A 25,329-nucleotide genomic window follows, 5' to 3' on the forward strand; every position below is an offset into this window, starting at 1 on the left:
ATTTTATTTTCTCTGTAATGTTTATTGCTGTTATTACATCTTCAGCACATTGAGGAAGGTAGCCGGAGACTTCTTTAACTTAAGTGTGAGAGAGAGTAGTTAAGTACCATATTAGCGGATACATATGTTGGCACATCTGCACTAGTCATAAGAGAGCCTTTCAGGTATTTTTGAAGGCATACATGTCTCTAATTAATTTTATTATTTATAAAATCACCTTCACAAAAATGTAGTGGGTCAAATTACAGTAATTTTGATAAAGATTAAAATAAGTTAATCTGAAGAGGTCAAAAAGCTACCCATCCTGATTTGTAACAGTCCTTTCTCTCTGAAATGAAAGGACAGTGCTGAGTTTGCTTGGGTTCTGTTCCCAGCTCTGCCTTTGATATGCTGGGTTTGTCACAGAATCACAGAATCACAGAATCCCAAGGGTTGGAAGGGACCTAAAAAGATCATCTAGTCCAACCCCCCTGCAAGAGCAGGGTAACCTACAGGACATCACACAGGAACTTGTCCAGGCGGGCCTTGAATATCTCCAGTGTAGGAGACTCCACAACCCCCCTGGGCAGCCTGTTCCAGTGCTCTGTCACTCTTACAGTAAAGAAGTTCTTCCTGATGTTAACGTGGAACTTCCTATGCTCCAGTTTACACCCATTGCCCCTTGTCCTATCACTGGATATCACTGAAAAAAGCCTAGCTCCATCATCCTGACACCTACCCTTCACATATTTGTAAACATTGATGAGGTCACCCCTCAGTCTCCTCTTTTGCAAGCTAAAGAGACCCAGCTCCCTCAGCCTCTCCTCATAAGGGAGATGTTCCACTCCCTTAATCATCTTTGTGGCTCTGCGCTGGACTCCTTCAAGCAATTCCCTGTCCTTCTTGAACAGAGGGGCCCAGAACTGGACGCAATATTCCAGATGCGGCCTCACCAAGGCTGAGTAGAGGGGGAGGAGAACCTCTCTTGACCTACTAACCACTCCCTTTCTAATGCACCCTAAGATGCCATTTGCCTTCTTGGCCACAAGAGCACATTGCTGGCTCATGGTCATCCTCCTATCCACCAGGACCCCCAGGTCCCTTTCCCCTTCACTACTTTCCAGCAGGTCACCCCCCAACCTGTACTGGTACATGGGGTTGTTCTTCCCCAGATGCAAGACTCTACACTTGCCCTTGTTAAATTTCATCCAGTTTCTCCCCGCCCAACTCTCCAGCCTGTCCAGGTCTCGCTGAATGGCAGCACAGTCCTCTGGTGTGTCAGCCACTCCTCCCAGTTTTGTGTCATCAGCAAACTTGCTGAGGGTGCACTCAGTTCCCTCATCCAGGTCATTGATGAAAATATTAAACAGCACCGGTCCCAGCACCGACCCCTGAGGAACTCCACTAGTCACAGACCTCCAGCTAGATTCTGCGCCATTGACCACAACTCTCTGCCTTCTTCCTTTCAACCAGTTCTCGATCCACCTCACTACTTGATCGTCAAGCCCACACTTCCTTAGCTTATCTATGAGGATGCTGTGGGAGACAGTATCAAATGCCTTACTGAAATCAAGAAAAACTACATCTACCGCTCTACCATCATCCCTCCACCTAGTCACTTCCTCATAGAAGGCTATAAGGTTGGTCATACATGACTTCCCCCTCATAAAACCATGTTGGCTGTTCTTAATGACCCCCTCATCCTTGATATGCCTAGTGATGGAGTCAAGAATAAGTTGTTCCATCATCTTTCCAGGGATGGAGGTAAGGCTGACCGGTCTATAATTACCCGGGTCCTCCTTCTTGCCCTTCTTATAGATTGGTGTGACCTTTGCCATCCGCCAATCCTCAGGCACCTCGCCCATTTCCCACGACTTACCAAAGATGATGGAAAGTGGCCTAGCAATGACCTCCGCCAGCTCCCTCAGCACCCGCGGGTGCATTCCATCCGGACCCATCGATTTACAGATGTCCAGTTTGCATAGCTGATCCCTAACCCAATCCTCATCTACCAAAGCAAACTCCTCCTTTGTCCTGACTCCTTCTGGGGCTATAGAAATCCGGGGCCCTCGGGGAGAGTCTGCAGGAGTAAAGACAGAGGCAAAGAAGGCATTCAGCACCTCTGCCTTCTTTATATCCTCTGTCTCCAGGGTACCCACTTCGTTCAGCAGTGGGCCTATATTGCCTCTTGTTTTAGTTTTATTTGCTATGTATTTGAAGAAGCCCTTTCTATTGTCTTTAACCCGACTAGCAAGATTGAGTTCCAAGGAGGCCTTAGCTGTCCTAATTGCCTCCCTACATCCTCTAACAACTGTCCTATATTCCTCCCAAGCGGCCAGCCCCTCCTTCCATAATCCATAGATTCTCCTTTTCCACTTGAGTTTGCCCAGCAGCTCCTTGTTTAACCACGCCGGTCTCCTAGATCCCTTACTTGACTTCCTACTCATTGGGACGCTCCGATCCTGAGCTTGGAAGAAGCGGTCCTTGAATGCTAACCAACTATCTTGAGCCCCTTTACCGCCTAGTACACTTTCCCATGAGACTTCCCTTAGCAGTTGACTGAAGAGGCCAAAGTTGGCCCTTCGGAAATCCAGAACTGTGGCTTTGCTAGGTATTCTATTCCTCCCACACAGGATCCTAAACTCCACCATCTCATGGTCACTGCAGCCAAGGCTGCCATTGACCGTCACCACTTCGACCAAACCCTCCTTGTTGGCGAGTACTAAATCTAGCAGCGCTGCTCCCCTAGTTGGTACGTCCACCATTTGCATTAAGAAATTATCATCAATGCACTCGAGGAACCTCCTAGACTGTGAATGACTGGCTGTGTGAGTCTTCCAGCAAATATCGGGGTAATTAAAGTCCCCCACGACGACTAAGGCATGTAGTCGCGAGGCTACTTCCAGTTGCCTGTAGAAAGCCTCATCAACTCCTTCGTGCTGATCAGGAGGTCTGTAATAGACCCCCACAACTGTATCACCCGTGCCAGTCAGCCCCTTGATTCGTACCCACAGACATTCCACTTGCTCCTCATCCGACCCCGGACAGAACTCAATACATTCTAGTTGCTCTCTCACGTAAAGAGCAACTCCACCACCTCGCTTCGCTGACCTATCTTTCCTAAAAAGGACATAGCCATCCATGACCACATTCCAGTCATGTGAACTGTCCCACCATGTCTCTGTAATCGCCACTAGATCATAACCTTTAGCCCGCACACAGACTTCTAACTCCTCCTGTTTATTCCCCATGCTGCGTGCATTGGTGTACAGACATTTCAGGGAGCCAGTCCTAGTACTCTTTTTCCCCTGCGGGACAGGGTCTAAAGAGCTATCCTTTCCCACAAGTGAAACAAGAGATTGATAGTCCTCCTTAGCCCGCCACCCTTCAATCCCTAGCATGTTCCTCTTGGGCTTGTCCCCAACAGGCCCAGTTAAATCCCCTCCCCCCTTCCTAACTAGTTTAAAGCCCTGTCAATAAGCCCTGCTAACTCCTGCCCCAAAACCCTTTTTTTTCTCTGGGACTGGTGTATCCCGCCTGTCACCAGCAAACCAGGTGTCCCATACAGCAACCCGTGTCAGCAGCTTTCTCCAGGAAAATTATAAAAAAATGTTCCCAATCTGATTTCCCTTTGCAGGACAATAAGCAAACATTTGGGACACCCAAAACTGTTGGCTGTTTTTTTGATATATTTCATCCAAACTGCTCCGTGGTGCAGTTAACTCCATTGTAAAATGGTTTTAATAATCCATGGCACATAGGCATAAACCATTAGGAGCCAGGAAAAAAAAGAGTTAGTTCTTCAAGCAGCTACCTTTCTAACACTCTGTTTCTTTTCTGTACACTGCAGGCTGTGAACCCATCCCTGTAAAGTACCTCCAGTGGAGCAATATAGAGTCAATTGTGGCTGTGGTCTTTTCCTGCCTGGGGATCCTGGTCACCATGTTTGTCACCCTTATCTTTGTGCTCTACAGGGACACCCCTGTTGTCAAATCCTCCAGCCGGGAGCTCTGCTACATTATCCTTGCTGGCATTTTTTTGGGTTACGTCTGCCCTTTCACCCTTATAGCTAAACCCACCACAACATCCTGCTACCTCCAGCGCCTTCTGGTGGGTCTCTCCTCTGCCATGTGCTATTCTGCCCTTGTGACCAAAACCAACCGCATTGCACGCATCCTGGCAGGCAGCAAAAAGAAGATCTGTACTCGCAAGCCGCGTTTCATGAGCGCATGGGCCCAAGTGGTCATTGCCTCCATTCTGATCAGCGTACAGCTGACACTGGTGATCACGCTGATCATCCTGGAGCCCCCAATGCCCATCCTCTCCTACCCCAGCATTAAGGAAGTTTACCTTATCTGCAACACCAGCAACCTAGGCGTCGTGGCTCCTGTGGGTTACAATGGACTCCTCATCATGAGTTGCACGTACTATGCCTTCAAGACTCGCAATGTGCCTGCCAATTTCAATGAGGCAAAGTACATTGCATTCACCATGTACACCACTTGTATCATCTGGCTGGCCTTTGTGCCTATCTATTTTGGGAGCAACTACAAGATCATCACCACCTGTTTTGCAGTGAGCCTGAGTGTGACAGTGGCACTGGGGTGCATGTTCACTCCTAAGATGTACATCATCATAGCCAAGCCTGAGAGGAATGTCCGCAGTGCCTTCACCACCTCAGATGTGGTGCGTATGCATGTCGGGGATGGCAAGGCACCTTGCAAGTCCAACACTTTCCTCAACATATTCCGGAGAAAGAAGCCGGGGGCTGGAAACCCAAAGTAAGTGATTGACTGCAGGTACACATCTATCTGTATATGTCACTCTCTTTGCCATCCTCCCTTGGTTTACAGTAGTCTACTGAATAGTAAGGTATGTAACAGGTTTTCATCTCACAGGTAGCAGAAAAGGTGAAAATGATCCTTTAGATTTAAGCCTCAGATTGATATTGACATGTTGCGTCTTATTTTCTCTTCTGCTCTAAAGGCAGATCTGCACCCAGCTCCCTCTACTTCTGCGGCAGGTCAGGCAGCGGCAGAGTAGCAAGCTCCATTTGCAGCTTCTCCCATCTCTCCTTGCATTTGATGGGGATCTCATGCCCCTAAGTGCAGTTGCTCTGCCTTACGTTCAAACTGAGGTGCTATTACAGCCTTTTGGAAAAACGGACCAGAAATCTCTGAGTGGTTGTAAATCACATGTCCAAGGCCACTGGGGTGTATGCAAAAGCTGGGGATTGAATGTCAATTTTTAAAGTAGTGTTTTGTGATGGTCCTCATGATTGTGATCCAAAAGCACCCTTCATACTATCCCTATGCTCTATTTAATATTCAGAATTGCAGCAGTAATCATCATTAGTATAAACTTGTCTGTATTCTCAAATGCAGTGTTGGTGTGAAAGTTGCAGAAGTCAACTGATGGTGAAAATGAACTTGCACCCACATTTACTGAACCTGTTATTTTCCTTGCTAATAATTGAATGCAGCCCAGCTACAGCAGAGAGGGAGAGAGAACTGTTACTCCAAACAGCATCTCTCCATGAGCAGCTGTCTGAATATTTGCATTCTTTATTGTCTTATTGCTTTTTAACCTTTAAAGAAGCACCACAGGGCTAGATGTGAGCTTAGATTATTTTTGTCCCTATTAAAAAGTCATCAAAATAACAAAAAAAAAAAAACAAACAGTGGAGTCCACATTTCTGAGCTTCTTGATATAATTAGAATTCAGCTAATCTCCAGCTCTTTGGGATCTGTAGCTTTCTGTGAGTCACCTGGGTTAGTTTTGATTCCGTTTGCTGAAGAACTGGTTTTGTGTGTCCTGAAGACGGAAGGGATGAGGATGGAGGTGATACTATAGAAAACCCATGCTGCGATCAATTTAACCTTTATGCTACTTCAATATTTTTTATTTTGTTGCCAGGCAGGGGGGTGGAAGAGAAGTGAATGGAGATATAAGTAACCCAAATATACAGCTCAATGTGCTGCAGAAGCTATGATAAGACTGCCAGCTCCTGAGCTAGACAGAGATGGAGCTGCCAGTGGCAGGCACCCCGGAAGTCCCCCATGCAGGGAGACAGCCAAAAATCTCTGCAGCTCAAGAGCTTGTATTCCATGCAAACAGAAAGACGGAGCCTGATCCACCTTCCTCTGAATATGGAAGTTGAATGGGTTCTTAGATGGCTGTATAAAACTAGTGTGGTGTCTGCAGTGTAGTCTCTGACTAATGCTGATGTTGTCTTTAAGATGTCTGGCAAAAAAAGGGACTATTGAGTATTTTAGATCATAAGAACCTTAGCAACTAGTTCTTTGCTGTGCATAGTGTTCTTCTACCTTCACCAGAAAATATTGTACTTCCAATGATCCAAATGCAATTTATTTATAGTCCATGAGAAAATATTTCATCCTGTTCAAAAACTGAGCATCCCCATCAGCACTCGTCTTAAAAAAACAACAAGGCATACTTGAGCTTTTTAGCCATTTCTTTGTTGCATAATTTTAGTATTCCTTGACCTCTCTGTTGAGCCTGTGTGAGTGGTAAGAAGCAAAAAGCCCTACATAGTTTTAAACTGCTCTTCCAAACTAAAAGCTCATCACCTAGTTAATATGCTTTTTTTGTCTGAGGTCAAGCCTCTAGATCTTTTGCACAGCAAAATCCCAGCCTCTGACCTAAACCTCTTATGAAGTTACTACTATGTTCTTCACCTAAACCAGCACAGATAGAGGCCTGCTAGGCTTACTGATGGAGGACAGCATGAAGAACTGAAAGTTGTGTAGTATAAAAATATGCAGCTTTAGAAATAAAGTCACAAGAGAGCACAAAGTAATTCCAGGTCTTCGGAGGGTATTTTAATTCCTAGCAGAGTCCATAGCAAAGCTTATAAAAACAGTACTGACATAAAGAGGTGTGATTCTCTGAGAAAACCAGGAAGGAAAAAGTGGAATTTGCTGGAGCTTTCGAGGCACCTAGATAACACAAATGTGTAGTCAGATCCTTCCTGAAACAGGACTTGAAACTACTGGAACATGCTAAAGGCACACAGGAATAGCCTCCAGGCTGATTTTTAACTTCTTTTTTTTTTTTTTAATTTCCTATAAAAATCTGGGATTTATTTGCCAGTTTTTCAGCAATTCAGATCCCTGGGTATGTTGCTTTGCTTCTTGATTCTGTAATTGTCTCTTCCTATGGCCACATTTTTCTGTCTGTGAGTGGCCAGCAGTGTTTTACTCAAAGGATTTCTAGCTGTCTTGCAACAACTTTCCACCCAGTTTCTTGTTATCTCTCCTCTCTCTTACTAGCTTATTTTTCTTTTCCTGCTTTTCAGTCTTCATCTCTTTTTCTGTCTGTGTCAAAGCTCCCCTCTGCTAATCCAGTGAATTTCAATTCCTAAACAGAAAAGTGGCATACATCTAAATTAAATTGGTGTGCAGATATAGAGTTAAATTGAGTTAGTTTTAAAAAATGGAAGCTACTTTACAAGGGCAAGTCAAACTCATGTAAGCCTTGATAAAGTGCTCACATGCAGTGTTGTGCTGTTAGTCTAACTAGTGTAGTTTGGGGACTAGAGCAAGCCAAGCTACTCTTCTTTTCTCCTTCCTAAAATAGAGCAAAAAAATTAACCAGGGAAGACTATGAATACGGGATCTATTAGTCAATTAAAAATCTTCAGCTACATCTGGTGCTGATACAGAAAGTCCTCTTGAAAAATGATGTCTGTCCCAGCTGCATTTTCAACAGAGTTTCAATGAAAATAGTTTAGTAATGCTGGTCTTCACTTAAATAAAAAAGAATTTATTGATCTGTTGAACTCTGAAGATGTTATGTACAATCACAAGGGTTTGAATTGTATCTTGGTTGAATTAAACTATGAGAAATTAGAGCCAGCACTGTTTTAAGTAGAGGTGTTTGGGAACTTTCCAGTAGAATGTTTTCCATCAAAAAATTCTGACCTCTTGAAATGTTTCAGAGAATTTGGCTCGGATGGTAGGAATCCTTTCTGGGTCAGGGTGACTTTCTTTTTTTTTTCCATGGAGGGACGAAAGCATTGGGAACTTTACTCCAACAGCCATTAGGAAAGGCACTCAGGTTAAGAGCATCTCCTTCACTTCTCAGGTGAACGCTCTATAACTGAACTATGCATTGTCCCGGAGCAGGTCTTATCCTTTCTCTCTTTTTCTTGACCAACAATGTGTCCTGGAACAGATTAAAAAATTCTGATGCAAACCCTAGAGAAATCCTTTGTATTATTCCATGACAAAGCTTGAATCTGGGTCTGAGAGATCCCTTGCGACTATCTTCAGTACTGAGCTACTGTCAGTCTTTCCCTCTTGTCAAATGAATATTTAAATACGTATAAAAAATGGAACAGCTCCATCAGGAGAGATGGAGAGAGAGTGATATCTGCCTTTATTAAGGCTTTGTGGGGACATTTATTGTTAGAGTTTGCTGCTTGATGATATTATGTTAAAGAATGATGACATAGCAGCGTTTTTTTGAGAGCCTTTTTAATATTTTTTTTTGTTATCTTCCCAGTTGTGAGGTTTTAACTTTTGGATATGGATCCTGCTGTGATCCTTAGTCTTTTTCTTGACCACAAATATTATCTTGGTCTATGAGGGTCTGCCTGTACAGAGCCTGTACAACCACTTCCCGAAGGAAGCAGACCACTTTTCTGTACCACATACATGTCGTTGATGGAGTGACACACTTCACTCGTAAGACAGAAATAACAATGTGTTTATTGATATAAAACAGCAATTTAGAAAATTTGATAGTGAATGTGACAGTGGTTTAACAAGACTCAATGGCAAGGTACACTTGATTAGTTACTGCAAAGAAGAAAGGATGAGACAAAACTGTCAGGGAGACCCTCCCATTGAGTCATGAAATTCAGAAACTGCATCCTCAGCTCCTTCTCAGAGGGGAGTTTAAGTGCAGCTGGATGCAGACTTAGGTTAACAGTTTATGTGTAAAGGATTGTATGTGCATACAATCAACACTTTATAACACTTAGCTAAGATTTCAAAGTTTCAGTGCACTTCCTCCCAGTTGACTTACCAAGTACCTGATGCGATAAGGACTCTCTTAACCTCAAGAAGTAACCTTGAGAAGTGCTCCTACTAAAGGAGAGATCCTGGCATGCAGCCTGCTGCTGTGCAGGAGAGCTCAGGGGGCCCTGGCTGTCCGCTATTTATGGAGTAAGTTAATTGACTCATAATCATGTTTTCATACTGACTGCAGTACATACTGACTTGAGTCAGACCTTGACCAGTACTGTGGTTAGGTGGGCAGATGCTCAAATTAGCATTTGGCTATTGTGCTGGTTTTGGTCTACCCAAATTCACTTTGAGTTAGATGCAGTATCACAACTAGATTCATCCCTTAAAACCACCACTGGTGGTTATCTCTCGATCAGGGTTATAGGAATAAAGAGGAAGGGGAGAAATGGGTGCGCACTATAACAGTGCAGTAAAACTAACCAATGACATTGAAGATGCTGATCTCGAGGAGGGTTCAGGAAACACCTCCAGCCACTGCTTCAAATGGACTGCACTCAATGTGCAGGAGCCTGAAGCCAGGCCTGTAGCCTGCAGTCTGCTGTGTTGCTTTTCTATAGTCCAGGCACACCTCAAATAGAGTTTGAGCCACACATCAAGGCTCAACTCTTTTCCTGTGCTTCTTGTGGGCTGCATTGGCATGAGAAGAATCAGTGCTGCAGAGGGGCCCAGTGGGGAAAAGTTCACTGTGCGTTTTTTGGTAATTAGCTCTAGGTTTGGTAGTGATAGTTAGCTGCTGCTTTAGTCTTCACATATAAGTGATTTTAAATTTAGGGTTCAGACTCCATGTCTGGACACCATTTTAGTGTATTTTGAATCAGAATAAGTAAGGATTTACTTGTCAACATGAGTTGTGTAGCAAAACTTGGGTTGATAGAAAGGCCAACTAGCAAGACTCATTAACTGGCCTGGACTCTGCATTAATGTGTAAAATACCTGCTTCTACCCTTGTAATTTTAATATATTTGCATTCAGTTGTTTTTCCTCCAGCTGCCTGCCCCCAGAATGAATGGCTGGTTTTAAATATTTCTAAATATGTGCTTTTTACTTATACTTTTAGCATGTTTTGGCAGTCCATGCCTCTAGCCTTCTCTCACAGGCACCCACTCTAAGCAGTGACTCTACAGTCACCTGGGCCAAGAATCTCTCAAAATGTCTTTAATAAAAAGCATCAGGCAACCCAACATAGAACCATAGAATCACAAAAAAGTTAGAGCTGGAAAGGACCTTAAGATCATCAAGTTCCAACCCCCCTGCCATGGGCAGGGACACCTCACACTAAACCACCCAAGGCTCTGTTCAACCCAGACTTGAACACTGCCAGGGATGGAGCATTCACAACTTCCCTGGGCAACCCATTCCAGTGCCTCACCACCCTTACAGGAAAGAACTTCTTCCTTATATATAACTTGAACCTCCCCTGTTAGAGTTTGAACCCATTACCCCTTGTCCTGTCACTGCAGTCCCTAATGAAGAGTCCCTCCCCAGCATCCCTATAGGCCCCCTCCAGGTACTGGAAGGCTGCTATGAGGTCTCCACGCAGCCTTCTCTTCTCCAGGCTGAACAGCCCCAACTTCCTCAGCCTGTCTTCATACAGGAGGTGCTCCAGTCCCCTGATCATCCTCGTGGCCCTCCTCTGGACTTGTTCCAGCAGTTCCATGCCCTTTTTATGTTGAGGACACCAGAACTGCACACAATACTCCAGGTGAGGTCTCATGAGAGCAGAGTAGAGGGGCAGGATCACCTCCTTCGACCTGCTGGTCATGCTCCTTCTGATGCAGCCCAGGATACAGTTGGCTTCCTGGGCTGCGAGCACACACTGCCAGCTCATGTCAAGCTTCTCATTGACTGGTACCCCCAAGTCCTTCTCTGCAGGGCTGCTCTGAGTCTCTTCTCTGCCCAACCTGTAGCTGTGCCTGGGATTGCTCTGACCCAGCTGTAGGACCTTGCACTTGGCATGGTTAAACTTCATGAGGTTGGCATTGGCCCACTTCACAAGTGTGTCAAGGTCCCTCTGGATGGCATCCCTTCCCTCCAGCGTATCAGCTGAACCACACAGCTTGGTGTCATTGTCAAACTTGCTGAGGGCGCACTCAATCCCACTGTCCATGTCAGCGATGAAGATGTTACACAAGACTGGTCCCAACACTGATCCCTGAGGGACACCTCTTGTTACTGGTCTCCAGCTGGACATTGAGCCATTGACCACAACTCCGTGTGTGCGGCCATCCAGCCAGTTCTTTATCCATCGAGTGCTCCACCTATCAAATTGATGTCTCTCCAATTTAGAGACAGGGATGCCGTGTGGGACAGTGTTGAACGCTTTGCACAAGTCCAGGTAGATGACAGCAACTGCTCTACCCCTGTCCATCAGTTCCATAGCCCCATCATAGAAGGCCACCAAGTTGGTCAGGCAGGATTTCCCCTTAGTGAAGCCATGCTGGCTGTCACCAAGCACCTTGTTGTTTTTCATGTGCCTTAGCATGCCTTCCAGGAGAATCTGCTCCAAGATTTTGCCAGGCACAGAGGTGAGACTGACTGGTCTGTAATTCCCTGGGTCACCTATTTTCCCCTTCTTGAAAATGGGGGTTATATTCCCCTTTTTCCAGTCATCGTGGACTTCACCTGACTGCCATGATTTTTCAAATATGATGGCCAGTGGCTTAGCAACTTCATTCGCCAGCTCCTTCAGGACCTGCGGATGGATTTCATTAGGTCCCATGGACTTGTGCACTTGTGCAACATCCCCTAGTACCTTTTCCCTGCTTCTTCTACAGGACCCTGTTCCTGTTCTTCATCCTCTCTCCCTCTGTACTGGGTCCCTACATATAGTTTTTTAACTGAGAATCAGGTTTCTCAGTTACTTGTAGAAACACGTGTCTTTTTGCTTATCAAGGCTTAGGAAACCATCTGCTTTTTTGTCTTGTCGGTTGTAAAATTATCTCCAGGTATTATTAAGTTACTCTTTCTCTTTAAACTGATTTGCTGAGTTGCCATTTCATCTTGAGCAAGCTGTGCTGAGATGCTGTTTTTTTCTGGGACTCGTTTAACTTGGAGACTTGCGGTCCACAAAGGCTTTTGGGCTCCTCAGCTCCTTCATTTTCAAAGCCTCCCACAGACATGCAGCGAGGGGAATCTTAGCATAAGTAGGTCCAGAAGGCAGGGCATTTTGTTTCACTGTTTTCTCGTGGTGGTGGGAGGAAGCAAACGCACAGTGCAGCATGGCAAGAGCTGGAGCTTCCAGAAACAAGGAGTAAACGTTCAGCATGTTCAGCTGCAGTCATACAAACAGATCTTTTACAGCTTCTCACTTTATCTAACCTGAGTGCCTTGTCATAGGAAGAGATGCTAAGAATATTCTGTCTTTTCGCTCTCAAGTTATTACTCCATGTATTCAATAGGCTATCTTTAAGCAGAGTAATATGGAGACAAGGGGAGAGTGGAGAGAAATGAGAAAAGAAGACACAAAAACAATATAAGTAAACCAGTGGTTTTTGCCCTGAGCTCTGCACATTAAAATATGTGAAATCAAACAAAAACAATCCCAACCTGGCACAACTGTAAAAGAAGCATTTCACTCTGTCTGGCCAAAATACATCAAGAGATCTGAAACAAGAAGATTTAGTGGAAAGTGCAAGGAGGATTAATAATAGCTGGTCATCATTGTACCTTCTTGTATAAAAGTGAATATATTGCTAAACTCCTGAACTTCAGCACACAAGCTCTAGCTGAGAAGTCTACAATATATTTAACTATTTTTTTCATCCTAAATTGTGTCACCTAGCCTGCAGCATATAAGAATTATCTTTAAATGCTTGTACAGATTACTGTCTAGTGCAGTTTTATCTTCTCAAGCATTGCCAGAACAGTGTAGAGAAAATTGCTGAATCTAAAAAGAAATGGTAGACTAGCTTCTTTTGCAAATTAGAAGACTGATGCAGTAATTGAGCTTCTCATGTCTGGTAGTAGTATTGCATACACAATAAGACAGCCCTTTGTTTTTACTGTTACAGACTTTGCGAAATACCAAATTCCAAGGCACTTTCAAGAAGGCCCTTAAATCTGCCGGGCCTGCACAGCCATCCTACTGAGATTTTCCCCAGAGTGGAAAGGCATATTATGGAAGAGAGTTTTGAAAGAACAGAAACGTTTTAAGCCCCTGCAATTGAGAAATAATGCAACGATTAAAAAGAAAGAGAAGATGGAGAGAAAAATTATAAAGGACAGGTTGTTTATTTAAATAATTTGTCATTGGATATGTGATCTCTCCATTAACCTAGCAATGAAATGTTGATGTCCAGGCCCTGGTTTTGGTGCTGGTTCTGTAGAGCAGAGATGCTACGGGGTGCAAGGTGCAGTGCTGGTGCATGGCTTTGCAGCTGCCAGCTCCCCAGCAGGCCAAAGGGCTCCACAATCACAGAGCACTTTGATTGCCCTTGCATCCCACCCATGGCTTATCATGGAGTCTGCTTCCTTCACAGTGCGGATGAAGATGTGGCAGCGTTGGTGTGGCTCCCTGGTGTCACAGCTGTCACAGGGAAGGTGGGTGGCACCCTGCTCTGCCCCGACTCATGTCCCCACTGCAGCCCTCCCTGATGTTTGCCTAGCTTCGTTGTACAGTGTAGAACTTCACCCTTTTCTGAGGTTGCAGTGCATTTTTGGGAAAGCATCTTGTATGCTCACAAGGACAGTTGAAGGTTTTAACGCCAAACATCTCTCGCAGCAGTTGGTATATTTGCTGGCTCTGTTGGGCTATTTAATGGGCTTAAGCCATTAATGATTTTGTGAACACATAGCACTGTGACAGGTAATAGCTCTTACCCAGTTCTCTCATGTATGTGATGTGAATTTCAAATAAGAAAATACAGCACTCGGTCAAGCTGTTCAGCCCTTGTCAGTATATTGATTTAAGTGAATATTTAAAACTCCCAGAAGGCAGCTACATTTTTCCAAAGGGACGCTTACACTGATGTTGAAGAATTGGAAAGAAACACAAAATAAGGGGGTGTGAAACTTAATAATACAATAGCAGTCTCTTCTGGGTTGTCCATTAAATTTGAACTACATAATTCCATCTAATGTTGTCCTCTGTAGCCTTAAATTTGCATTTGCTTTAATAGATATGATGTAGTTCTGTCCCATGCACCAAAAAACAGCACAGAATAAGTGATAAATAGCTCTATGTCACTTCCACTCTCACATTCTTTCTAGTTGTTTAAATGAATACTAAAAATCATATTTATTTAAAAACCATGCATGGCAAATGTGTATATCAAATTGTGTATCTCTGTATATATGTGCAAGATAACCAGTCTGGAGGTACAGAATTTACTTTTTCCTTCTAAAATGAGAAATAAGGGGCAAGATAAATAAATAAGGCCCTGTAAGTTTTCCTTGCAAATTATCCCAGCTTAAGGGAGTCCCAGCACATGCTTAACCGATTCCATGTCATTCCTAAGGCAAGCTAAGGAGAATGAGTGGGGACAGATATGACTGGGACGATTGTCATCAAGTACAAGCCAAGAGGTATGGCAGTTGAGGCTTATCTATCTGGGTTTCCTTCTGTGACCAAACAGAGGCTGCTTAAGACAATATTTAAGAGAAAGTAATTAGAAAAACAAGAAGGTTCTGCAGTGGTCCCCCAGTAAGAGCAATGGGGATAACCCCCCACCGCACCCCCAGACAAAACCCAGGTTATACTGAAATAGTTTACAGGGCATCATACCTTAACCCTAGGCACCCATCCAGACCCCTGCTTCTTTGTCACCAGTCAGAGTCACATTTTACTTGGATGGTCCCTTTAGATGAAAGGTCTGTTGTGTTACATTCATGTAATTTCCTCCCTTTCTCAGAAGTCCTCAATTTTGCCACTCTCACAGATATTCACAACTCAGTTTTCCATGGGGATTTTGACAGGACATAAACCCAAGGAATGGTCTCTGAGTGCAGCCTGGTTCTTGCCAAACGACTCCTAGAGAACTGTTCTCAAGATGCTGAATCACAAAATGTTGTTTTACTTTGGAGCACTGCTGTAGCACCAGGCAGCCTTGTATAATGAGTCTCAATACTTAAACACAATGACACATAGATACACAACCCCATCAGAGGGGAGCTTTACAGTTTTGTACCACAATCTGTGTTTCCTGACTGCAGGGAAAAAAAGGCATAACTGCAGAAATCCTGGGGAAGGCTTGTATCTTTCTTGGCATAAAACACAGGAATAAGGACACCACTTGTAATTTAATTTCTTGCTTGACTGGATCACTTATTACATTTCCTTGTATTTTTGTATTTGTATATATTATTTATGTCATTTTTATTCTGAAACATAGTTATAATAATTCAGTTAGGATGAAAGTAAAATACACCAACTCAACAGTGAATGATACAAACAGTTGCATTTACATGTAGGTATAAGCAAGAGATGTTTATCTGCTTAGTGCCAAATTTCATGTTGTTTTCGTTAGAATTCTCTCTGTGAGAAAAATAAGGAAGAAATCTTTTCCTTTTAAGAGTGTCAGGTAAATCACAGAATCATGGAATAGTTAGGGTTGGAAAGGACCTTAAAATCATCTAGTTCCATCCCCCCTGCCATTGCCAGTGACACCTCACATTAAAGCATGCCACGCAAGGCTTCGTTCAACCTGGCCTTGAACACCACCAGGGATGGAGCATTCACAACCTCCCTGGGCAACCCATTCCAGTGCCTCCCCACCCTTACAGTAAAGAACTTCTTCCTTATATCCAATCTAAACTTCCGCTGTTTAAGTATTAACCCGTTACCCCTTGTCCTGTCACTACAGTCCCTTATGAAGAGTCCCTCCCCAGCATCCTTATAAGCCCCCTTCAGGTACTGGAAGGCTGCTATGAGGTCCCCACGCAGCCTTCTCTTCTCCAGGCTGAACAGCCCCAACTTTCTCAGTCTGTCTTCATACGGGAGGTGCTCCAGTCCCCTGATCATCCTCGTGGCCCTCCTCTGGACTTGTTCCAGCAGTTCCATGTCCTTTTTATGTTGAGGACACCAGAACTGCACACAGTACTCCAGGTGAGGTCTCATGAGAGCAGAGTAGATGGTGTTGAAGATTGCATCCAGATAATTATCTAAAAACCTGTCTATTTCCCTGATTACACATAGAAGTCAGGATCCAATTCTCATAAGCACATACTTAAAAAAAAAATACCACTAATCCATGGTTGGGAGGGTATCAAAAATATATTTTTAAAATGCAGTTATTTATTTAATTCAGCATTTTCAAATGGAAACAGAACAAATAACTGAAATACAATTCTCCTAGAGACTACTTAAAGCTTTCTTTAAGTCAAGAATTCATTTTATCATCTTCCTGTCCTCAAAGGTGTGATGTTTCAGCCCTGTGCCTCAGTTATTCACCTCCTCTCAGCAGAAGCAAGGAGAGCTGTGGCATATCACAAACACACAGTAATTCATGTACAAATACTTGCTAGAATAAACACACACGATATTTTGCAAGTGTTTATTCTGCAGGGATCTCTGAGCCATCTTGTGATTTCATACATCTTTGAGCTAATTTGGAGGTGAACAAAAATATGGGCACTGATGGATATCAGGTGATGCTCTGATATTTTCTACATAATGATAAAGCTAGAGAACAGCACAAGCACTATACACATCTATATATAATTAATACAGGGGTTTGGTTTTTTCCTTAAATTAAGACGCAGTCTGAAAAATGCTCGATTCATCTCAGCAATTCAGTGCAGTTACTAATGTGAAATGCAGAACTACTGCTAATTTATTTAATCCTTTTTCATGCTTAGGGACACACAATCACATAAGAGGCCAAGAAGAGGACAGCACTCTTGGGTGTCACCTCTTGCACTGATGTGAAAGCATCGCCCATTCTGGCTTATCCACTGAGTTTATCCCTGACAGTGATGAGCACTCCCCTTTGCTCAGAAATGTCCCACAAAACAAAACGCTGCAAGACAAACTGAAGGTGCTGCAAGCACATGACAGAGTACATGATTCTCAGTAAGACTCTGTATTTCATCAGCAAATCACACCTCCAAAGAGAGATAATGGTCCATCTCTGTTAAGGGACTGTAGGCATGTATGGTTTTCCATCCTGTTAGAAATTAAATTGTCTGAGCAGGGTTTTGTCATGATTAAACAGTGTTAGTTTCAGTCCACTGTTGTAGTGGAGCAACTTTCTTTTCTTTATTTTTCTCTGTAGTGATTTAAGAGTTTGTTATATAAAGAAAAAGAAATTTCAAAATCTCCATCGTTGCTTCCTGCTTGACTTTATTTTTTTTTTTTTTTTTTTTTGGCTACTATGGTTTGATGCTTTTTTCTCTGGTTTTCCTATACTGCTTTCCATCTGCCCCAGGCATACTGAGAACCATGTATACGCAGAGCAGAGATCTGACGACATTCTCCTCTGGTCTCTCAGTTCTTAGCTCTCTGCTCCAATGACCCTGAATGGATCTGCCAATCAGCATTGACAGATGTTTGTTTGGGGTTTCCAGATCCATATCTGGAAGTCTGCAAAACAGACTATGACAGATTTTATGTCCACACAGAAGCCATCCCCTGTCACATTGTCATTAAATAATCATGGCCAACCACAGAAATTATGTTCTCTGCTATACCAAAGGACTCTAAGAAATCCCTTTAAGTGTGGGTTGAAAAGGAGAGTATATTGTATCAATAGAACATCTTCCTCCACATTCAAGTTGTTAAAGACTATTTAATTTCGAAATAACAAGTCAGATAATTCTTCAGAGCATGTATGAGCTCTGGCATTCAGCCTCCCACACCTGACAAGCAAAAGTTAGAAGGCATTACCGCTGTAAACAGCAAAATGTGCAGGGTAGAAGTAATCACACAATTTGTCACTTTAAAGCCCACTTGAAAAGCTCCAGGTTTCTTATTACTACATTATAAACAATTTGCCATTTCTAGCTTACTGCTTCAGTTATCCCACTTAAGCTATTTCCCCTTCTCTGCTCTGTGGTTCTTCTTTTGTGGAGTGGAGGATGTGTTCTTCCACCTTGTAAACTTAACCTTACCAGAGACAAAAAAAATTAATTGTTGTCTGCTAGATTGTCCTTGAGCCAAATCTCAAGGTCGCATAAACACTAATGTCAGCACCAGAGAAGGTGTCCCTGCTGCCCCTGGTTTGAGGAACAGGGGTGAAAGCTGTCTGTTTCAGCAGCAAATCATTAGATTAGCTCAGTTGTATTGCAGTGACACAGCTGGAGATGTCAAAGCTTATCTTTAACTAAAAAAGTGCTCCCTGATATGATTCTAGCAGGTTCTCACTCATAGATGGTTGCTGGCATCTGCAGTTTCACTCTGATCAGTCCCAGAGAATCACAGGCTCAGTTTAAACACCCATCTGCAAGCCACCTTCTACCTAGTATATCCTCCTTTTTACCCAGCACTATTCATCTTTCCTTAGTGTGTTAAAGCCAGGAATGTCTGCTTCTGTGGCTTTCTTACTTAAAGCTCTTGTTAGCCTTTCTCTCTACTTCCATGGAAAATGTTCTATTATGTTCTCTTCTGGTCATTTGTTTTCCTGACACAAGCCAGGTAATTTCTGATAGTTCAGTTCAGCCTCTTTTGGCTGGCTTGCAAGCCTTTCATTCCCAGATCAAGGATTGTCTGGAAGTTGGTACCTACTCCATAGTACTCATTTTTTGCATCCCAAAGCAAAACAACCAACTGACCAGCCAGCCAGCAGCAAAATACCCAAGAAGGAACCAACCAAAGAAAGAAAGGCAAATCCCAGGGTCTGTGTAAGCACTCATGGAGGGATTGTCTACTTTGAGCAGACGGACAAGGACTGACAAAGGGCTACACTTGAAAGCATAGCCACAGCAGCTCAGACGACAGCAGAAAGTGCACAGTGAGCAGATTAGGCACATGGGTGGTGTTAACACTGCCGAGCTGAGCCGTGGGCTGCAAGGGCTGGGCCAGCTGGCACTAACCTGTAGTGCCATGAGCACCCAGGGTCAGCCCAGTAGCTCCACAAGGAGCTCAGATGTACACAGTGTGGGCTCATGGGACTGTGGTGGGAGCTGACATGTTTGGGCAGTGGGAGCTTGCTTGTCTGGGCAGTTCAAGGGCATGTGGTGACAGGACAAGGGGGAATGACTTTAAGCCAGAGGAGAGATTTAGACTAGGCATTAGGAAAAAATTCTTCATTGTGAGGGTGGTGAGGCTCTGGTGCAGGTTGCCCAGAGAAGCTGTGGCTGCCCCATCCCTGGCAGTGTTAAAGGCCAGGTTGGATGGGGCTTTGAGCAACCTGGTCTAGTGGAAGGTGTCCCTGCCTGTGGCAGGGGGTTGGAACTAGGTGGAACTTTAAGGCCCCTTCCAAAGCAAACCATTATATGATTCTCTGATACAGACTCCCACGGGATACAAAGTGTGGCCCTGAGCATCTATGTTGTCCACAGTCAGTGAGTAGTCCTTCCTCCTTTACTGTCTCATATCCTCTGAAACATAAAGCTATATGCGTTTCTTCATCCTTAGGGTTATATATGTTATCTCAAAAAATCTCTCCTGCCACCATCCCTGGCAGCCAAGAGATTTACCTGTGTCTACTTTGGGCTATCATAGCCTATAAATTCACAAAACCTCTAAGGTGCCCTAAGCCAGAATTGACACACAAAGCCTTCCTTTACCCCATGCTGTCACTTCACTTAGGCAGGGACAAGAGCCTAGACATCCACACTGCAAACTGGAGCAGAGAACAGATAGTATTTTTTTATTCCCTTTCTTTTTCTGGTCTGGCTGTGGCCCAGATTAGCCACCCCTGACATTCCCTGTCAGCTGATTGATCAATTGCACCAAGGTTTGTGCTGGCATGGAGGGGCAGGCTTAGCAGCGGGAGTGAGCAGCCGAGGAGGAGGAAGTCCTACTCTGGGTGCACAGCTGGCTCCTGGTAGCCTGCGGTTACCTGAAATGTGGCCTTAGATGCACTGTACCAACCGTGCAGCTCCAAGCTGGGTCTCTCTGGGCATCCTACTGGGACTGTATATATTCTCCTTGGTGACCGTGACCCTTCAGCAGATGCTCACAACTCGACACAGAGTGTGTGCTGTGAAATCCTTCCTGCTCCTCAGTTGTCCACCGATGGTAATTACCTGTATGTATGTCTCACTCTGCCTGGCAAGTATGAATGACCCTATATCCTCCTACTTCCAGTACTCTTTGTTCCATAGCTCTTAACCGTTTCTTTGTCTCACATATGGCCACTGCACCATTGATTAGCATAATTAAGTTAAAACTCAGAGCAATTATTTCCAAATATCACTTAGTCTGGAATTCAGGACTTGTGTTTTAAAAATAAATTTGTACTGAAAACCTGTGCATCTTCCCAAGGTCATCTACTGGCTTAGTGAAATATATATTGCAGAAATCTTTTGTCACATAGGTCCTGGTTCATACAAAAGGTATTGAAAATTCAGCTCCTCTTCCTACAGGAAGAGGACATGGCCTTGCTTCTTTTTATGTAGGTATCTTTTGATCCAGCCATGATAACCATACATAAAACCTGACCTTTCAAGGATACAAACATCAGAAGATGAACATGCTTCTGCCTAGGAAGGTGCTGGATCTAAAGGAGTAAGAGGATTTGGGTTGATTTGAGTCGAGCACTTCAGAATGGTGCATTAGAACCAGTTGACCTGGTTCTACATACAAAGTGTGCTTACCTCCCCAGTCACCTTCCAGACTGCCAAAGGGCTGAAGAGGTGAAAAGCAGGCAAGAAGTTTTGTGGTGTTGCTGAGCTGTTCCTTGGGTGTGCAAAGGACAGTCAGTGTGAATGCTGGAGCAGGAGCTACTCTAGGATGTGATGGCAGCGTGCGTCAGAGTACATGGCACAGGGATCCTCCTTTCCTGTGTTAGAGCTAGGGGTTATATGTAAGTTCTTAAAAACTAGGGGATGATTCAGGGCTATCACTCTAAGTTTCAGCATTACGCCATCATCACTTCTCTTGAATTTTCTCCTCACCTTGCTTTCTTCTAAATGTTATTGATGGTCAGTTGTTTCAGATTGGATTGCATAAAATCTGGGGCTGTGCTCTTCTATATGTTTTTGACTGGGTGCAATGTGAAAGCTTTTCTTACAGCTTGGACAATGTCTGGTTTAGAAGATCTTTGACTGTGGCTTCAAATGATAGCGACACAGTGCCGTGTGCTTCAGTCATCTTAGACACCAGACAGATTCATTCAATTTGTGTCAGTTTGGGGAGTCTGGTTGAACAGGGAGAGTAATTCCAGAGCAGAAGGTGGACATTTCTAGTTTCACAGCTGTTCAGATATAAAGCACTACAGATACCAATTTACACTTTCCTACAATCCTGACACAGCTGTTTGCCTCGTGGGATGATTCATTTACACTTAAGAGAAAAAATAGTGGCAAGAATGACTCTTCCCACAGATCCTTTATAATCCTCACTACAGATTTCAACAGGCCTGTTACCTACCCTGCTCTGAAGGACTGGCTAGAAACATTTTTCATCTTCAAAGAACATGAAGTAAAGCAATTAAACCACTTCTTTCAGGAACTCTCTGCAATGCCACCCTGCTTCTTCTGCCAGACTCCCTGTTACTTCACCCAGGGGTTCATTAGTTCAGACACTTTCATGATGGTATGCCAACTCCTTGTTCAAATGCACAGAAGATCTATCCTGCCTCTGGGCTTAAGATACAAATAACCACTCAGCAGGAATTACCCTTGAGAAGACTGCTCCCAAAATGACCCCTTAATGCTCGTATTGTAAAAATGGGCAGGCTACGTGATTTTTTTTGGTAACCAGAGAAATATATGTGAAGTGCCATCACTGCCTGCAAAGCTGGGAGGAAAAAGCATCACTATTGTCACAATTAAAAATAGAAGAAAAAAAAGAGAGGTACAGAGATCTGGGCACTAATTCTGAATTAAGGGCTCTGCAGTATTAGCACAGACTACTAGTAAGACAAAGCAAGTCTACGGGGATACTTCAAATGGAATGCTTCAAAAACACTTATTATTATTTATTATTATTAATGCAATTGACAATGATTTGACAGTTACAAAATAATTCACTGCATAATCAGCACATGCACTACATTTCCCATAACACTATAAATTTAAATTTCACTGTTCTACTGAAGCATGAACCTTGAGGTTTAGAGCTGATTTCTGTAGTGTATGTACTGTATATCATCACATGGGGATTGCTCTTGACCTTGACCAAAAGTCAGACCGCTGCTTTGATGGAGCTTGGCATGGTTTTAACAAGAATGCAAACCAGTGAGGCATTTGGGGGATGCATACTCTATTGTGTGTAATACCTGTGTTTGATTTTGGCTGAGGAGCACAACTGCAGCCCACAATAAGAAAAGAGTTTATTGTATTTTGAACACGTTAGGAAGCATTTTGGACTGCCCGAGGAAGCAGGCTTTTTTCTTTCTTTCACATAGGAAGATTTCATAACAAGACCTACAGACGCTCAAAGCTTGGAGAGCAAAATGCTCTGAACTCACTCCAGGAGTATATCTGAGTAAGAAGAAAAACAAGGGGGGGAGCAAGGGATGCAACTAAGCAAGCCAGAAGAGACAGCAAACCGCGGTAGCTGGTGGATGATACCTGGCAAAGCCGGTTGACTCAGAAAAATCCAGGTCCCAAGCAGTGCTCTGAAACAAAAGTCTTCCACATTTTCCAGGGTCCCTGAGTAAGGCTCTTCGTGGCTGTGTGCCTTCTATAGTGCATACAGCACTGCGTGTATGCGAAATACATTTCAAACTGGATTTTTTCTCTCTGATAATCAACTGCATGTTGCTACTTGTTTTGTGAAATTAGCTCCTGTGGACTGAATAAGCTACTAAATTCTGACTTTTAAAAAGGCAAGAACATGAAGTAGAAAGCTCTTATTCTGTCAGTAGATGAAGAAAACGGGAGGCCTATAGAAGTGTTGGGTATCCTGTATAATCAAAAACATAATAATCTCTGTAACTTTAATAGGGTGTGCATGGTAGCTAAGTTCCTAATTATGATTGCCTCTAAATTGTCAAACCTCAGAGATCTCATTACACGTGGTAAAGAATTCTAGAAACTTCAAAGGGAGTAGATTTACAAAATTGCTCAGCAGTGTCTTATTTGTGTTTTATTCACAATAGTTCAGAAGTCATCTCAAGGCATCTACCTCTCCAAAATGGGTATGCATGTATTCTGTGTACATCATGCTGTGCTCCTGTGCTTTAGTATGTGGTGAGACGAATGGCTTGTTTGGCTCATAAGCAGCTGTACTGAGTGTGTAGTACCTGCACATACCATCCATGAATCTGTTGTTTTGAGATAAACAGAAGTCTGGCAAGCATGCACTATGATTGTTTAATGGGGAGAAATGCTGAATTTTGATTTGCATTTTATTTGCAATATAATGACAATTTTGTTTTGCAGAAGTTCATTGATACATTCCATGTGCAAAATTACCTGAGATTCTTGTTAAAGCACGCGCGTGTGTGTTTATATTTTTATTGATTTTGAGGAAGGCAAATGAGAGTTTGCATCCCCTTGACAGGGTAAGGAAAAGGAGAAAAATAAAGTGGAATGGCCAAAACCACAATCTGCAATCTCTTTTTGAATTACCCCTGCAGATAGAGCATCAAGGAGACTATTCATTCTGCATCTACCTCAATAAAGCCAATGTTTCCTTGGAAAAAAAAAAGCACATATAGTGAAATTACATGTAATGAAAGGTAGTGACTATTCAGCTGCATCTCAAAAGTAAAAGAAAGAAAATATTCACGAAAGCAGGAAGCACAAACTTCACTAACAAAACCTTCTGGCAATACTACTGTAAATAAAATGAGAAAGGCAGATGCGCCTTTTTCATCATTTCACCCTCCATTGGGAATACCAGGGGAGAAGTCCCTTTGACAGCTAGATGCACATCTGCCCTTGCAATCTGGTATGTAAAGTGCATTAGGGCTCAGCAAGGAAGCAGGAATGAATACCATGAACCTATTTTAAAGAGTACTATGCTAGAATCAAGGAGAAATCTATGGGGAAGTTGAGGTAGCAAGAGGAGAAAAGATGGGAAAGCCCGCAGTGGCCCTTAGGGGTAGGTCAGGAACAGGCACCCTATCGAGTGGTATAGCCACCATGTGTGCACATGTGTATAACCACTCACTGGGTGTCTTTTTCTTTTCAATCTTCAGGAAGAGGCAGCCAGAGTTCTCGCCCACCAGCCAGTGTCCGTCGGCACATGTGCAGCTTTGAAAAGTCCCACACTGCAGTGAATGTGTAAGAGAAGCTGCATGACAAAGAGTGGTTTTACCCCTTGCTTTCTCTTTCTCATTGGTTTATCATGTCTAATGGTGGGACAAATGTGTTGCATGCCATTAAAACTGGGAAATTTGCTTATGTCCCCTGTTTTGCACAATGCCTTAATCTGATTGTCCAGATGTGATGAAGAGGACACTGAATATATTTTTTTCAGCCTTTTTTTTTTTTTTTAAGACTTCAATTTTATTTGTAAATTCCTGCATCTTTGCAAATACATCCTTTTTTTTCTTTTGTTTTTTTTTTGGTACTAATTTTATCTTCTTTTTCCATTGCGCTTTTTTTTTTTCTTTTTTTACAGTTTTTCATGGAGGTGACATTATTCTGCATGCTTTAAACAATCTAGTTGCTGTCTTACTGCAAGACACCTTTGCTGTGCACAGCTCTTACTAACTGTGCTTGTTAGTGAGCTGCCGCTGCAGAGCCAGCAGAGGGAACACAGAAAACACTGGTTTGGTGGGATTTGCAGAACAGGGAAATTGCAAGCAGGCACATGTAAATAAAACCAGTCGAATGTGGCCTAGGAACAGTTGCCCTAAAGTATCTTTAAGCAGTAGCAGAGAAATTTTTCCTGATATAATTACTGAAAGATGTTCAGATTCTGGATATTCCTTGTTCACTGAACAACAGCAAAATTCAGCTTTTCAGAAACAAGAAGTGCAAATACTGCCCTCTCTGAGCACAAACCCTGTGGAGAAAACATGCTAGCTGTTGCAGAAACAGAAAGGCCTCGCCTCATTTCTTCCAGGAGGGATTTATGCCTGTTTCAGTCTGATAAACTGCAGATGTGAAACAGCCCTGCTCTCTGCCCCAGGGAAGGTTGCGCAGTGATGAGGAGAAAAGCTGCCTGGGATCCACTGACACAGCATTTCGAGCAGCAAGGTTTCTATACAGGCAGAGATGCTGTGTAGCTCCTCTAATCAGCAACAAAGCATTCTAGATCAGTATATGTCTCTGACAGCCTATGCTATTTGCGGACAGATAG

General features: G+C 43.3%; 1 protein-coding gene across 3 annotated transcripts in view; it reads left to right on the top strand.

Annotated features, from left to right (window-relative positions):
- Positions 1-25,329, top strand: part of GRM1 (glutamate metabotropic receptor 1) — a 175,638-nt gene that overhangs the window by 142,288 nt on the left and 8,021 nt on the right. The window contains exons 7-9 of one of the 3 annotated variants that reach the window (XM_065680509.1): positions 3,830-4,760; positions 23,177-23,215; positions 24,221-24,281. In XM_065680509.1, the coding sequence (XP_065536581.1) occupies positions 3,830-4,760; positions 23,177-23,215; positions 24,221-24,281 (1,031 nt within the window). Of the gene's footprint in view, positions 1-3,829; positions 4,761-23,176; positions 23,216-24,220; positions 24,310-25,329 lie in introns of those variants that run through there. The other 2 variants (XM_065680508.1, XM_065680507.1) reach the window with 2 other exon arrangements.

This window comes from Lathamus discolor, chromosome 5, assembly GCF_037157495.1.
Source record: "Lathamus discolor isolate bLatDis1 chromosome 5, bLatDis1.hap1, whole genome shotgun sequence".
In the NCBI taxonomy this organism is placed as follows: Eukaryota; Metazoa; Chordata; class Aves; order Psittaciformes; family Psittacidae; genus Lathamus; species Lathamus discolor.